This window comes from Aspergillus clavatus, genomic scaffold (assembly GCF_000002715.2).
Source record: "Aspergillus clavatus NRRL 1 1099423829791 genomic scaffold, whole genome shotgun sequence".
Classification (NCBI taxonomy): Eukaryota; Fungi; Ascomycota; class Eurotiomycetes; order Eurotiales; family Aspergillaceae; genus Aspergillus; species Aspergillus clavatus.
The window spans coordinates 1943430-1956788 of NW_001517108.1; the positions used below are offsets into that span (position 1 = coordinate 1943430).

Here is a 13359-nt window from a genome sequence, read left to right on the forward strand (position 1 = left end):
AAGGTCTCAACTGGCCAACTCAGCCCTCTTTTAGGCTTAGGGCCTACTCCCTACTCCTACTCCTACTAGAGTAGTCAAGTATTGTAGTACTAGAAGTCAGGACACCAAAGTCCTGACTGATCCTAACGTCGGCGGTGACGAAGGACTGGGAATCATTATGGAGTAATAGGTAATGACTTGATTACTCCGTATCATTTACAGTACTCCGTACTATCGTTAATAATATTACCTGCTGCTATCCTCGAAAGGTTGGTCATTGTAAGTCCAACCTTACAGGAGGAACACGGGATGGTTCTAAAGTGAGGCAGCGAAACGGAAGAGGCAAACCTACACCCGGACCATCTGGAGAACAAACAAGTCCAATGGAATAATAGCATGTGTTGTGTTGTTGGTCGAGGACCAGTCAGGAAACCTACGTCCAACAATTACCTAGGTAGGTCTACCTGCAGTATCCAGTCCGTATCTGTATGATTTCCAACACTTGACTTTAATATCAGATCCTATCAATCATCCACAAGTGAATTGCTGATGGTGCTGGTATTCATAATTACGTCTAGTAGTAAGTGTTATTTACGATACTTCATTCTGAATTATGAGAGATCTTTCTTGTCTCGACACGTTTGCTGTACGGAGTAAGATCAATACCTATTTCATAGTAATAATTAGTAAGGTGCCTGATATCCAATTGATTTGGTTGTTTTGGTTGGGCTCGTCGATGAGCTGGGTTTCTTTGACTCTCTCCGTGGGCGCCTACAGCGGGACGAGGATGGGCTGGCAGAGTAGTGATGAGTCCGCTTAGTCGCTCTCGTCCGTAACTTCTAATCAACGACATGGGAAGATTGGGTGGCTCAGTATCTAATGGGCAACATCACACCGGGCCACCTTGGATACTGCCACATCCAACAAGCCAAGCGGAACTGACCAAAAATGTCCCCTTCGACTCGAGGTCGGCCACGTTGCTTGGGACTACACCGTATCCGGGCTGCTGCATCGCCAGCCGCTGGGTTCTCCCACTCTGAAGCTCAGATGACACTTCAAACTGACGATAGCCAGTAGCCAGCCGCTCTTCGCTTCAAGAAAGCAGCAGATTTCCATATTTTCTAGCGCTTGCTTCCAAACTGGGTGCTGTACAGCAATTCGTTGTGATTGACGGACGGAAGATGGCACCTGAGTGCTCCACCGAAATTCGATTCCTGAGGCATCAATCATTTGGCTGCCCAAGATTGTCCATGTGCTCAATTTGCTGACTCCTATCCCCTCCATACTCCTCGGCCCCTAAGCAGTCAATCTGCCGTGTTGTTTCCAGTATCGAATTGACATCTACGCAACTTCAGGAGGAGCCATGACGTGAAAGTAAACCTATTCAAACCACGGAAAGTTTCCGTGGCACCACGCGGAAGAGACCCAGGGATCAATCAGGTGCCCGGCATTCTGGCCGCGCGTGGCTATTGTCAATCCATAAATGCAATAGTGCGTAGGCATCTGTCGTAGACTCGTAGTAAGCAGTAGCCTGGTAGGAATACCCACGGCCTTGCGACAAATCTCTCGCCCGATTGATGAGCGTCTTCTGAGGTGAGGGGACTTCATGATCTCCTTTGACCCCCTTCCACAAGGACGATCTTGACACTATCAATAGACCGACTTCCCGAGTTGGTGGGGCTGTATCACGTGACGGTATCATTCCAGGGGTGGATCAGACGGATAGTGCCAACCTACGAAGTTGCTCCATTGAGCATCACCAACTGTCTGCTACATTGCTCTGATGGAAAAAAGAGGGTTCTCATATGCAGTTCTTTTCCAATTCGCTCACCGCTGTCTAGATAGACAGATTTGACCTTCGCTCCAAACAGGATCTTTTCCTACCATGAAGGTACTGTTTGGATTCCATCAGGTCATTCCACCGTCCCAAATTCAAGGCCATTGGACCAGATCACGGACTGGAGGTCACCTTTCAAAGCTTGGTTGCCATGCTCAGTATCCAGAATCATAGACGCAAAATGGCTATGTGTCAGCTGTGCTACATGAAACCACCCTCTGCCTTTGTTGACAGAGAATACAGAGAATAGTCTCTCCAGTACGGTCTCCGAAATCTCGCCTACATAGTTTCACCATCCTCAACTTTTTGAATGACATGTTGGAGGCATATGCCACTAGATCGCTAGAGCCGGGCAGTGAGCTAGATAGTCATCACAAATTAACAATGAATAATACTCCTCGGCTGAGTGCCTGAACATGCTGGTCGAGTAGTCAAAAGAGCAACTATCAAACCGAAAACTCCAGATGCCTGATCTCCTCATCCCAATTCCCAATGCCAAAGATAGACCCACCAAGTAATCACACTATTCCGCACTTGTGAAAGTGGCTTCACAAATACTGCTTCCATTGGGCCGAATGAATATTGTGATCTGATTCCTGAGTCACTAAGTGGGACCACTCGAGCTGACTGATGTGTATCACCAGTTTGTCGAAATCCTTGAGATGATAGGCTATCGATCTCCCCTCTCTGAAGGCCGTCGTTTCATATCTGCTGCAAGCGCCATTGTGGTCCGTAGGGAGAACCTTCGGCGGATTTCCCCGGCGCCAAGAATTGAGGTCACCGACAGAAGACGAGGGGCATTCATTATTCTATTGACACTATCATCATCAAATGTTCAACACGCGAAGGTACCTTGCGATAAAATAGTATAGTCTACTGTGCTGGAACCCGAATATCGTGCTCAACTGGGTGATTCATCATCACGAGCCACCCTCCTCATGATTCAAGACATGGCGTCATTGAACTTACCTACCCATGGCTATGAATAGCATGAGCCTAGCATCATCGCAAAAGCATGGAAACCAGTATCAGGATGATCTTGGCACTTGAATTCTTCCACATCACCAGTTGAGTTTGGACGTAAATCCCTTGAGGCCTGAGCCTCAGTCAAATGCCCAACGACAACCATTTATGCCTGAAATTCATCTTCCCTATGCCAAAGTACGAGAGAGTCATCGGCTTGCCTCAGATAGCGTTGGCCTGGTATCAACCGCGTAGGGGAGGAGGAAGGGGGAGGAGGAAGGGGGAGGAAGTTTTCTGGGTAAAGATCTCGCCTCGCTAAGATGGGCCGCGCCCATACCCCAGTCTGACCACCATCAATCGCCCCGTGGTCAAGTACATAAAGTACGAGGATCCTACGATAGCCAGCCTGGCTTATCCAAATTTGTGTCCGAGGCTAGACAGCTAGATGACTACGTTTGCTTTTACCCTCACTCAGGCATCCATGTCGACCGACGGATTTGGAAACCTGGTCGGGCTGGACTATGGCTCATCTCTAAGTCTTTCTCCCCAAAGTTCAAGTTCTCTATAGCAAGGGACGGCAGAGCGATGCTTGCCCGATTGGTATCGACAGGGTCAAACGACACCGGCTCCAGCCTGGTTCTGGAGATTCCTGCTCTCTGATGACGCGTTTAGCTAGCTGCTGAACAAGACCTGGCGAAGATCCGAGCGTTGGGAGTTGAGACTCCCAGAACCCTTGCAGGTTGCTGGAGGAGCAAATGCCTTTTGAGGATGCTCGACTGGCATCCTGTGGCGGCTGGTGACGGAATCCTGGGGTTTCTTGCGCTCGGGCCTGGTGACAAGGCTGTCTCGCTGACTTCCCAACCCTGTGTTTAAAGAATGTGCTATCAGATGGACCATGACTGTGAGGCTCAGATTTGCTATGATTGTTTGATATGGGCAAAATGATCTAAGACAAGTTTGCTCTGCCACAGTTTGCCCTTCTGGCCTTGACTGCGCTGACTCGGACTGCGCTGACTCATTAGATAGGGATCATGGAATTTTTCAAAGAGAGGAGACTATGGCTCTATCGGCACCTGCAGATGTACATTCTCCATCATCCATCAGCCAGACGTGTAAATTCTTGTTGTGACGGAGTTCTACAGAATGACATTTACTGTCGCACTCCCACCCGATATCCTTCTAGCTTCAAAGGCTTGAACCCTGAACGACTGGTAGTGTCTACTTGTTTGATCGCTGTTAAAAAGCTTGCCTGGAGTGCGAAGTTGCCGAGGTCTATGGTCCTTCTGCAGTTTGCTGAGATATATCAAGCAGATGCGGCGATAGAGAACAGAAGGCCCAGTCGAAGCGTGGATATCTATTCTACACATTGGATTTGAAAGACATGGGTATTAGTCAATAACAACTCAGTGCCTGATAACTTTCAATGGGTTGTATGGCTGGTTTCATCGCCCTTGTTGTCGATTCATCTTCGTGAAAGAAAGGTTCCTAAGCAAAGCCCACCAAATTGCATCATATTGTACACCCCCGAGTGCTGGACCAGTCTCCAGTGGGCCAGCTCAGTCCATCAAGTCGTCGAAAACTGAATCAGTTTCGTCTTACCAGAGAGACCACGGGAGAATTGACATTGAATCAGCGTCTAGATGAATATGGAGATGAAAGCCGTGAATACATAGCAATTGTGTTGAGTATTGAGACCTCATCTCAGCCCTATGAGAATGGAGAGAATACCGTCCCCAGTCTCCTTTCAAGAAACACCTATCAGAAGTACCACAAAGATCAATCCAGGGATCGATGCGATGTCCATCATGCTCGAAAAGAGTGGAAATGTCCGCCTGACGTCAGGTTGCCACGCTTTGGGTATGTATATGGGTCTTGTCCGCAGTCGCAGCTTCCATTGAAGATGATGTTCTGGAAACACAAGCAGCATTAGAGGGATAGTAGTATAAAACTCTCATCTTCCTGTTTCTGCCTCTTTAACTCTTTTCATCTATCATGGTAAACACACACTCACTACTACTACAAAATTGATCGCAGAATTTGTGTAAACCATCAACGCCAGCAACACGTGACATTACCTTTCACCAGACAGCAGCCACGTCATAGGCCATCCGCCCAAAAAAGGGGATATCAGATTCTTGGAGAAACGGAAAAGGGGAGACTTGCATTAACCACCAATTATACCCTCATTATTTCGGTGGTACATTTTCCATCTTATCATCCAGCATTCCACAGCTGTCTCACATAACCCCGCGAAAATCATCAGCAATGTCCGATAACACGCTCTATCTCTACACTTCTCTCACTGCGGGGTCATCCCACATCGTCACCGCTACTGCACGTCTGGAGACGATTCTTAAGGCCAACAAGATCCCATTTCGCGCAATCGACGTAGCCACCGATGAAGTTGCTCGCAAGCTCTGGGGCCGTCGTTCTAAGGGCAAAAAGCTGCCAGGATTGGTGAAATATGGGACGGTCGTGGGTGTAGGTTACTTCCCTTCAGTAATATCGTTTGATTGCGGCAGAGTTTCGTTGCTAAACAGTTGATGTTGTATAGGATCTAGAGGAGATCGAAGAATGGAATGAATATGGTGAGCTACGGATGCAGATTGACAGTGTGGAAGATTTCGACAGCATCCCTGCCACCAGCAACCCAATTCCAATTCCTCAAACAAATACCATCCCACAGCCGGCGTCGGGAACTGCCACCCCCAAACCGAGCACTATTAAGATTCAGAGTCCTCCGGCGAAGGAAGCCAAAAAGGATGGTTCGATAACACTCGCGCTTCGGCAGGCGGGTGAAGAGGCTGCCGCGAAGGCGAAGGAGAATACAGGCGCAGAAGCTACGAAGAACACTACTTCCGTTGCTGCTGAGCAGCAGAAACAGCAACCTTCGAGCAGCGAGGAGAAGCAAGAGGAAGAACCTGTACGTCGGCGATCGGTGGTTCCGGAATTTGTGCGGGGTGCTGGAGGGCGTCCCCCTTTGGTGGTGCCCGAGTGGGCTGCAGAATCGTCTGCCAATTTTCGTGCTGATAATGTCGCAGCTCTAGGATTGGTTGAACACCACCGCGGCTCTATCATTTCCGCCACGTCGCCGGAGGAAATGGAGAAAGTGGCCCAGGATTTGCGCAAATCCATCTCCGGTGGCCACGAAGATATCTTAGCATCCTTGAAGAGCGAACAGGCGAAGGATCCAGGACAAGAAGAGACGATTGTGGAGGAGTCTGACAGCTCGGATGAGGACCAGCCAGGCCAGAATACTCAACCACAGAGCACGCAGAAACGGGATGCCGAAGATGCTGCAAAAGGAACAGAGCATTGAGCGGCTCGTTGCCATCGATGAAGAGCAGGACTCAGCGTTACTCGGGATTCTCTCCTGTGACGGATTTCCTTCGTGTATGATACCAAGTTGCATTTCTTTTTCGCTGTCTATGCCTCGCATTCCCCATGCTTTACTCTCAGTCGTTCTATGCTGTTATCGTAGCATTAATTTAGTGGGCTGTCATTGTCATTAACCAATCTATCGTGCTTGTCTACTAATGTAAATTCTTCCAATATATGAGGCGAATATTCAACGGCAAAGAACACGGAAGCCATTGAACGAAGAGCGTAGGCTACGGGTGGTATATATTAACTCTCATACGTCTATCTATATTTAGCGGCGTTTCTCTACAGCCTCCCGGAGCTTCGCGATAACATCAGCAGGGTCTTGCGCGCCAAACACCGCCGAACCAGCGACGATGACATTGGCACCTGCATCAGCAGCCTGGTCAATAGTTCCCAATCCCAAACCGCCATCCACCTCGATGTTCAGATCTGGGTATCGTTCCCGCAGAGCCTTCACTTTGGGAAGCTCGGAGGCCATGAACTTCTGGCCGCCGAAGCCAGGGTGTACCGTCATGACGAGCACCATCTGCAACCAAATGTCAGCTTACAAGAAACCCTTGATTTCTAATGAGTTCAGAGAATGGGTAATCCCCACATCAGGCCGCTCCTTCTCATCCTTGTTCTCCAAAATGTCCCAGAGCACATCGACGGGGGTATCCGGCTTGATGGCGATACCCGCCTGCATTCCCTCCTCGTGGATATAGCGGATGAGCTCCTTGGGGCTCGTACGGCGGGTCGTCTCCTTGTCTTCGGGCGTCGTGGCAGCGACCGACGACACGGCGGCCTCGTAGTGGAAACAGTACAGATCGCAACCGGCGGATTTGAACTCCTTGACCCATTTATGAGGCTGTCATTGAGCTGAGTTAGCATTGAATGGCTCTTTCAAGGCCGGAAAGTCCGGCTCGTGCAAGGAGACAGGGATGTAGGAGAGGGGGAGCTTACCTCCATGATCATCATGTGGCAGTCAAAGGTGCCCTTTCCGTGTGGTTGGGTCGGCCGTTCCACGTGGGAGCGGATTTTGGTGACGACGGGAGCTCCGAAGGTGATGTTGGGGACGAAATGGCCATCCATGATATCGACGTGCAGCCAGTCGGCGCCCTGGGCGATCTTCGTCGAGCATTCATTGCCTAGCACAGCGAAGTCTGCGCTCAAGATTGAGGGGGCTATGATAGCGGGAGGGGCCATGTTGGATGATTGATTCAGAGTAAGTGAAGGGGATGGAGGGATCTATACAGGAGGAGAATTGAGAGCAAGAATGGTCAGGATCCAATTAAAAGGAAGGCAGTAAGACTTTAATCGTAAAAATGACAGGCTCTTCCGAATACACGATCAAGAAGCTTCCTGCTAGATGCAGTTCATAAACAAGGATAAAAATAACTTGGGCCAGCAAGCCTTTGATATCACCGCCGGTCGACGTCAGTCCGATGATTACAGGTGATAAGGGCTAGGGTCGGAGCTTCCACGTGAAATGGTGGGGTAGAGCGTGGGGGTCTTGACTCTTGACTCTTGAGCCTTAATGCCTTGATACTTTGATGCCTTAGAGCCTGGGAGCCTGAATCATGGCAACTCCATATGCTTGCAAAAGGGAGTCGCAGAACACCAACCTCCCCGCCATCGATCCACCATGCCACGCTCTCATCTGTGTTTGGTACATCTCAAATGCAGTGTTGCAACATCGATGCTTAGTTCATCCGCTTGATAACATCCGTGGTCGACTTTTCTTTGGTGCCATGGCCGAATGCCAGGTGTCGCGGATCTTCTCCCTTTCCGTCCACTGAAGAGATTGCATACTTTGGCGCCGTTCAGTGGCTAATTATGGCTGAGGGTACGGAATTAATATGGATGAAATACTTCTGCTGAGGGAAACCAGAGATGGACAAGTGATCAGAGATTTTTATCAGTCACTGAGACCTGCCATCTCCAGGCCCGTTGTCTATCCGAAGCTTTCTAAACATAGCCACTGAGCGCTTGCAGCCTTCCAATCAGGGGTCTTTATCACATTGAACAAGCTACATGTTCATTGTGGGCGCTTGATTGCAGGTTTAGGCTGTCACACATCTTCTGATTGGTTTCTTCTATGTCGACTCAGTCTGAGGTCGTTTGTGGTTCGCTAGACCAGTTCGAGGCAGTCATCGTCGGCGACGCGCCTGACACCTCATCTCCAATGGGCACACATTCAACAAGCCATTTTCAGGGGTCCCCTGACGCATCGTGCGCAATGCTGCATTAGTTTCTGCACGGATGACTGCTGGTGCGGGTGACGATGAGATCCTCCCTCCGATCTCCCCACCTACTTGTCGGTTCACGGTTCCTATTTATCAGGATCGCTCGCTACGCACCGAGAGATGTTCTACACCTAATCTTCATCTGCTTTTTTGTTTAGTCATTTCATTTCTAAGCTCTGGAAGCTAGCCTTTCATTCGTTATTATCCTCCTCTGAGTTGCTGATACTGGCTGACCCGTTGATCGGTGTCGGTCACATTGAGATACTCTTGAGAAATTGTTTATTTTGTCTATTCTTACAGGGCCCCGTGAATTTTTGAACCAGGATCTTTGAAAGAACGAATTAATAGACGGATCACCGGAAAGATTGTTGGAACATCAAACTGTACGACATGGCCGATTCCATTCGAGCTTCGACAAGATGTCCACCCCCACGGCAAGGCAGAGGAACACCACTTGACACTATAGTCGAAGACGTACGCGAGGGCCAATATTCGGAAAAGCTCGACCATCATACCGGGAGGGTTGAGCCAACTACTCCAACTCCGCGGCTTAAGCTCCAGACCAGCGGCCTTTCTGAGTCGTTTGCCTCAAGGTTAAATCGTCTTCGATCGCCCATATCTGCAGGGACAGTCTCGTCTTGCTCGGATACAGAATGGCAGCGACAGATGCAAAACTTGGATGATCTGTATGATGTCACGGACGACGACTCTGACTTCAGTGACGAGTGCACGTCATTCTCCAGTTCTCGACCAACGAGCCTGACGACTCCTATGACGAGGAACTCGCTGATGTCGCCTGCCAGTCGCAATCGCTACCCCAGCCTGACGATACCCTCTTCAAACACATGGCCATCTCTCCACAATGCCCCTAAGAGCTCTCCCATCCCTCCCACTCCGCCACCGAAGATACCTGTCTCCCCAGCTGCTTTGTCAAAACTTGCACGCTGCGTGCCAGCCCTCAACGCTCCTCCCTCTCTAGATGGAAGCGTCTCATCGGATCAAATTTCCTCGAGTAGTGAACCAGCAACTCCTGATATGCAGTCCCTTCCCGACATTGATTGGGACGCGCAAGACTTCCATGTGCGGCCAGATGAGGTGGGCAGTCAACCTGCGGATCTTCCAGCTGTGGAGATTGGCGAAACCGACATGCAAAGCATTGAGATTGCCTTTGAAACAACGGACGAGGATTGGCGACACGTCCTTGGCAACTTCCCCTCTATTCCGGGTCAACCTTCATTGCCGTCGGATGACGGGGTTTTCCTGCCTGAAGATGCTCTTGCAATCTTGAGGCATATCCCCTTGAATTCGACGCCCGAGCCATGGTCGGAAACAACCGACCAGAATGACGAGATGTGGCAGCTTGAGGTGCCGGTTCAGCGTCCTCGCAGTGCTGATGACGCGACTCCAGCATCGGCCCTCTCTGGGTACAGTTTCAGTGGCCTCAGCATACCATCCCCTGGCGGATTCTTCGCTTCGCTTGGTCCTCGGGCTCGCCATACCTGGTCTTTCCCCCGCACAGCTAAGCCACCTTCGTCTGCCATTGCTGAGGGGTTTTATAACCTACCGTTCAGTCGAGATAATAGAGAAATCGTCGAGCAAATAATTGAATGCCCTGAGCCGCTTACAGAGGAGCAGCTGACGGCAGTCTATGCCCCTGAAGGGCCACTCACTGCCATCAAAATTCCGCCCGAGGAGTCATCTGTACCTTTTGAGTACCGGGGCAGCCCCGTGAGTCCTGGCCCTGAAGGAGTGTACGAGATCTCGAGGCCTGCGACTTGGTGTGAGAATCAGGATCACGACGAAAATTACGAAGAAGAGCTGAAGAAGAAGGCAGTGGCGAGCCTGGACCGGACAAGTGTCTGGTTAGCAGCGCAAGAATCATATCTTGCCGCTCTCCGTGAGACCAATCCTGTGAACATGGAGGATGAAGCAGACAGTGACGTCGAAGCTGTGCTTGATGACACTGAGCAGGGTTCACCAGAAATGGGTCCTAGGAAAAACGTCCGTTTTGCTGAAACAGTTCCCGGTGCCCCCAGACCACCCTCTGCACTGGCGAGTCGGGATTCAATCTACTGGCGAGGCTTCCAATCAGTGCGCGGACGTTCCGATAGTCGAGACAGTTTCATTCATCGCAACACGCGCTTTGACGCTGTGCAGTCAATCCGGCTGGGCTTGGCCGGCATGCACGCTAATTGTCTGTCGGGCAATTACGAGCTTGTTCGCCCAGAGCGGCCACCTTACAAAGGTCCATTCTCACAAGCTCCGCGCAACTCTGTGCTCACTTCGGTCTTGGCAGAGAAGGCTCAGTTCTCTATTCTTGAGAAGGAGCAATTGGTTCTCTCTCAGATCCGGGCACCTATGTGGGCCATGGACGCTCTTCGATACCTTAATGGCGGCTGTCTGGTTACTAGCCCCGCGAGAAAGCGTCTTTCCATGGCAGCTGCGCCAACTAACTCGCCAAAAGCGAAAGGACGCCGCGTGAGGATCTTGGACTTGGGAGGACATGCTTCATGCGAGTGGGCATGGCAGCTGGCACATGACTACCCAAATGCCACAGTCTACACAGTCTTCACTGAACATCAAGCAGTGAATCAAGGCATCAAGGGTCCTTCGAATCATCGACAGGTTCCTGTCTCACAGCTATGGAAATTGCCATTCGCTGACAACAAGTTCGACTTGATCTCAGCCCGCTCCCTTCCTGCCCTGTTGAAAAACGAGCGGCCTGTTGGTGAAAATCAGGATGAGTACGATCTATGCTTGCAAGAGTGCCGCCGTTGTCTTAAGCCCGGAGGCTATCTTGAATTCTTCGTGATGGATGCCGAGATCTCGCGCGCAGGACCCTACGCCTCTGCTGCCTCCATCGAATTCGCCTTCAATCTCAAGACAAGAGGATACGATCCGCTGCCAACGAAGAGCTTCATGCCGCGCTTGCTCAAAGGAGGCTTCGTGGGCGTTAAAAGAGCATGGATGTTTCTCCCGATGGGCGTGGAGCCTGTGAAGGCCGAGATGCTCAGGGAAACCCCGGATCCTCGGGTTAAGAGCCTGATCGAAGACTGCGAGGCAGTCCATGGTCCCGTGGGTAGCACAGCTGATATCGCCAGTGTGACTGGGCTTCTGGGAGGCTGGATGTGGGAACAATGGCTTCTTAAGTTGCAGGTTGAAATGGGACGGGAACAATACCGCTTGCTTGAGGGCATCGGCAGTGTTTTCGATGAAGGACGCAAAAATGGCGCAGGCTGGACCTGCTTGTCTGGGTGGGCAATGAAGCCGAGAGGCAAAAGATTGCCCAAGGCTGTGGAACGCAACAATACTTTCGCTTGATCTTTGGCTTCGGGAGCTGGTTTCTCGGGCATACACTCATTTTAATATTGTTTCACTGCTGTTGGAACCTTTTGGTTCTCGTTGATACCCTGTATCGCCCTGGTGGCGACCCTTAATGTACTAATGATCGATGAGCATATCCCGTTGGGGAGAAATAATAATTACTGGAGCGGACTTGTCCTCGATATACACATAAAAATCCTGCCCATTGATTCTAGTAGTAGTAGTAGTTATATTTACATTATGAGATACAAAGGGTCTGGAAGTCTCTATCCTTCATATATAAACTTCAATTTCGAATTGATGTCTGCCAGAAAGTGGGACTTGAGGATCGATATCTGATGCGGTAGTTGTACTTACGTAGATAGATAGCTCCGAGATAGAACTGAACGTCAACTTCGACGCTGTACAAGGCTTATACCTTGATTAAACTGAGCTATCAAAATTCGTAAATGTGAAACCGTCAATCTACTAACATACAATACCATATTATGAAATGACTGGGAGAAGTTCCTCAAATGAAGGACGAGAGACCACTCGATGTGCAAGCACGTGACTTTGTGCTGTTTGCTCCAAGTCTCCAACGCAATATGCGACTCGAAGATCGCTTTGTATTAACTTCGGCGACCAAACTTCGTCTCCAACCTGTCTCTTAATTGAAGGAATATCCGTTGTGATAAACAAGGAAGGCAGGCGATTTGTCAATTATTGAGAAAAAAATCGAACGACCACGCGAGGGCGCCTCGACACCATTTCTTAACAACCCCTCCGACATAACTTCTTCGCAACGATGCTTTTCTTCAGGTGCGTCACTTGAAACCGGTGCTACTAGATACCATACCTGCGGCAACGATGATTGACCTGTCTCTGTTCTAGCTTCTTTAAGACCCTTACGAACCAAACTGTGACGATCGAGCTCAAGAATGACATTCGCATTCGCGGAACGTTGAAATCCGTCGATCAATATCTCAACATCAAACTCGATGATGTCGATGTCCTTGATCTGGATAAATACCCCCATCTGTCGTCTGTGAAGAACATGTTCATCCGTGGTAGCGTTGTGCGATATGTCATGCTTCCCCGATCAGAGGTTGATGTTGGTCTTTTGGAGGATGCTACAAGGAGAGGTACGTTTTTGGGCTATGCATCAGTCGCACGGGCTCATCGACTGCTTGAAACGGGCATACATTTCTCTCGGCGCTCTTGTCATCTTGTACCTGCGATTGACCCTACAATTGCTAACAAGTGCTTGTTCAACAGAGGCTGCGAACCAAGCTGGAAAAGCCCGGTGATACCCTTACTGTCTTCATTTTCATTTCTCATCTATGACGATACATAATACTCGATTGCTCTTGCATGAGGATCCTTACGATGCGATGCCGATGTGCGTATCATAAACGAATTGTACAATACCAGCCATGATGAAGTTGGTATGGAGCCGCCTAGGAGCGAATAGTTTGGCGCCTTGGGGGGATCTTTCAGAGATCCATCGAGAACACCTAGGAAATTCTTACCTATCGAGCGTTAGCAAGGATACATCTGATTTGTATCCTCATCCACGATTCGACAGTCGGATCTCCTTTTGTTCCTAGGCATTATGGGCGTCGAGAATATCATGTCTGATGTTTCAAAATTCTTGTCTGGACATGG

At 49.8% G+C, this 13359-nt stretch overlaps 4 protein-coding genes across 4 annotated transcripts, besides 2 other annotated features; 3 read left to right on the forward strand and 1 right to left on the reverse strand.

The window, feature by feature from the left end:
- The first annotated feature begins 3033 nt into the window (after positions 1-3033).
- Positions 3034-3066: a microsatellite.
- Positions 3067-3767: 701 nt separating this feature from the next.
- Positions 3768-3795: a microsatellite.
- A 1249-nt stretch (positions 3796-5044) lies between these two features.
- Positions 5045-6098, forward strand: ACLA_074160 (uncharacterized protein; the record flags this gene model as incomplete). Its single annotated transcript, XM_001275804.1, has 2 exons — positions 5045-5260; positions 5334-6098. 2 exons carry the CDS (start codon positions 5045-5047, stop codon positions 6096-6098), a joined length of 981 nt encoding a protein of 326 aa, XP_001275805.1.
- A 333-nt stretch (positions 6099-6431) lies between these two features.
- ACLA_074170 (ribulose-phosphate 3-epimerase RPE1) lies at positions 6432-7348 on the reverse strand (the record flags this gene model as incomplete). Its single annotated transcript, XM_001275805.1, has 3 exons — positions 6432-6689; positions 6759-7010; positions 7106-7348. The coding sequence occupies 3 exons, from the start codon at positions 7346-7348 to the stop codon at positions 6432-6434; spliced, it is 753 nt and encodes a 250-aa protein (XP_001275806.1).
- A 1430-nt stretch (positions 7349-8778) lies between these two features.
- ACLA_074180 (uncharacterized protein) lies at positions 8779-11709 on the forward strand (the record flags this gene model as incomplete). The annotated part of the gene is made up of 1 exon (XM_001275806.1): positions 8779-11709. The coding sequence occupies one exon, from the start codon at positions 8779-8781 to the stop codon at positions 11707-11709; it is 2931 nt and encodes a 976-aa protein (XP_001275807.1).
- A 790-nt stretch (positions 11710-12499) lies between these two features.
- On the forward strand, positions 12500-13001 carry ACLA_074190 (Sm-like protein LSM2; the record flags this gene model as incomplete). Its single annotated transcript, XM_001275807.1, has 3 exons — positions 12500-12513; positions 12586-12836; positions 12970-13001. The coding sequence occupies 3 exons, from the start codon at positions 12500-12502 to the stop codon at positions 12999-13001; spliced, it is 297 nt and encodes a 98-aa protein (XP_001275808.1).
- Between the last annotated feature and the right edge of the window lie 358 nt (positions 13002-13359).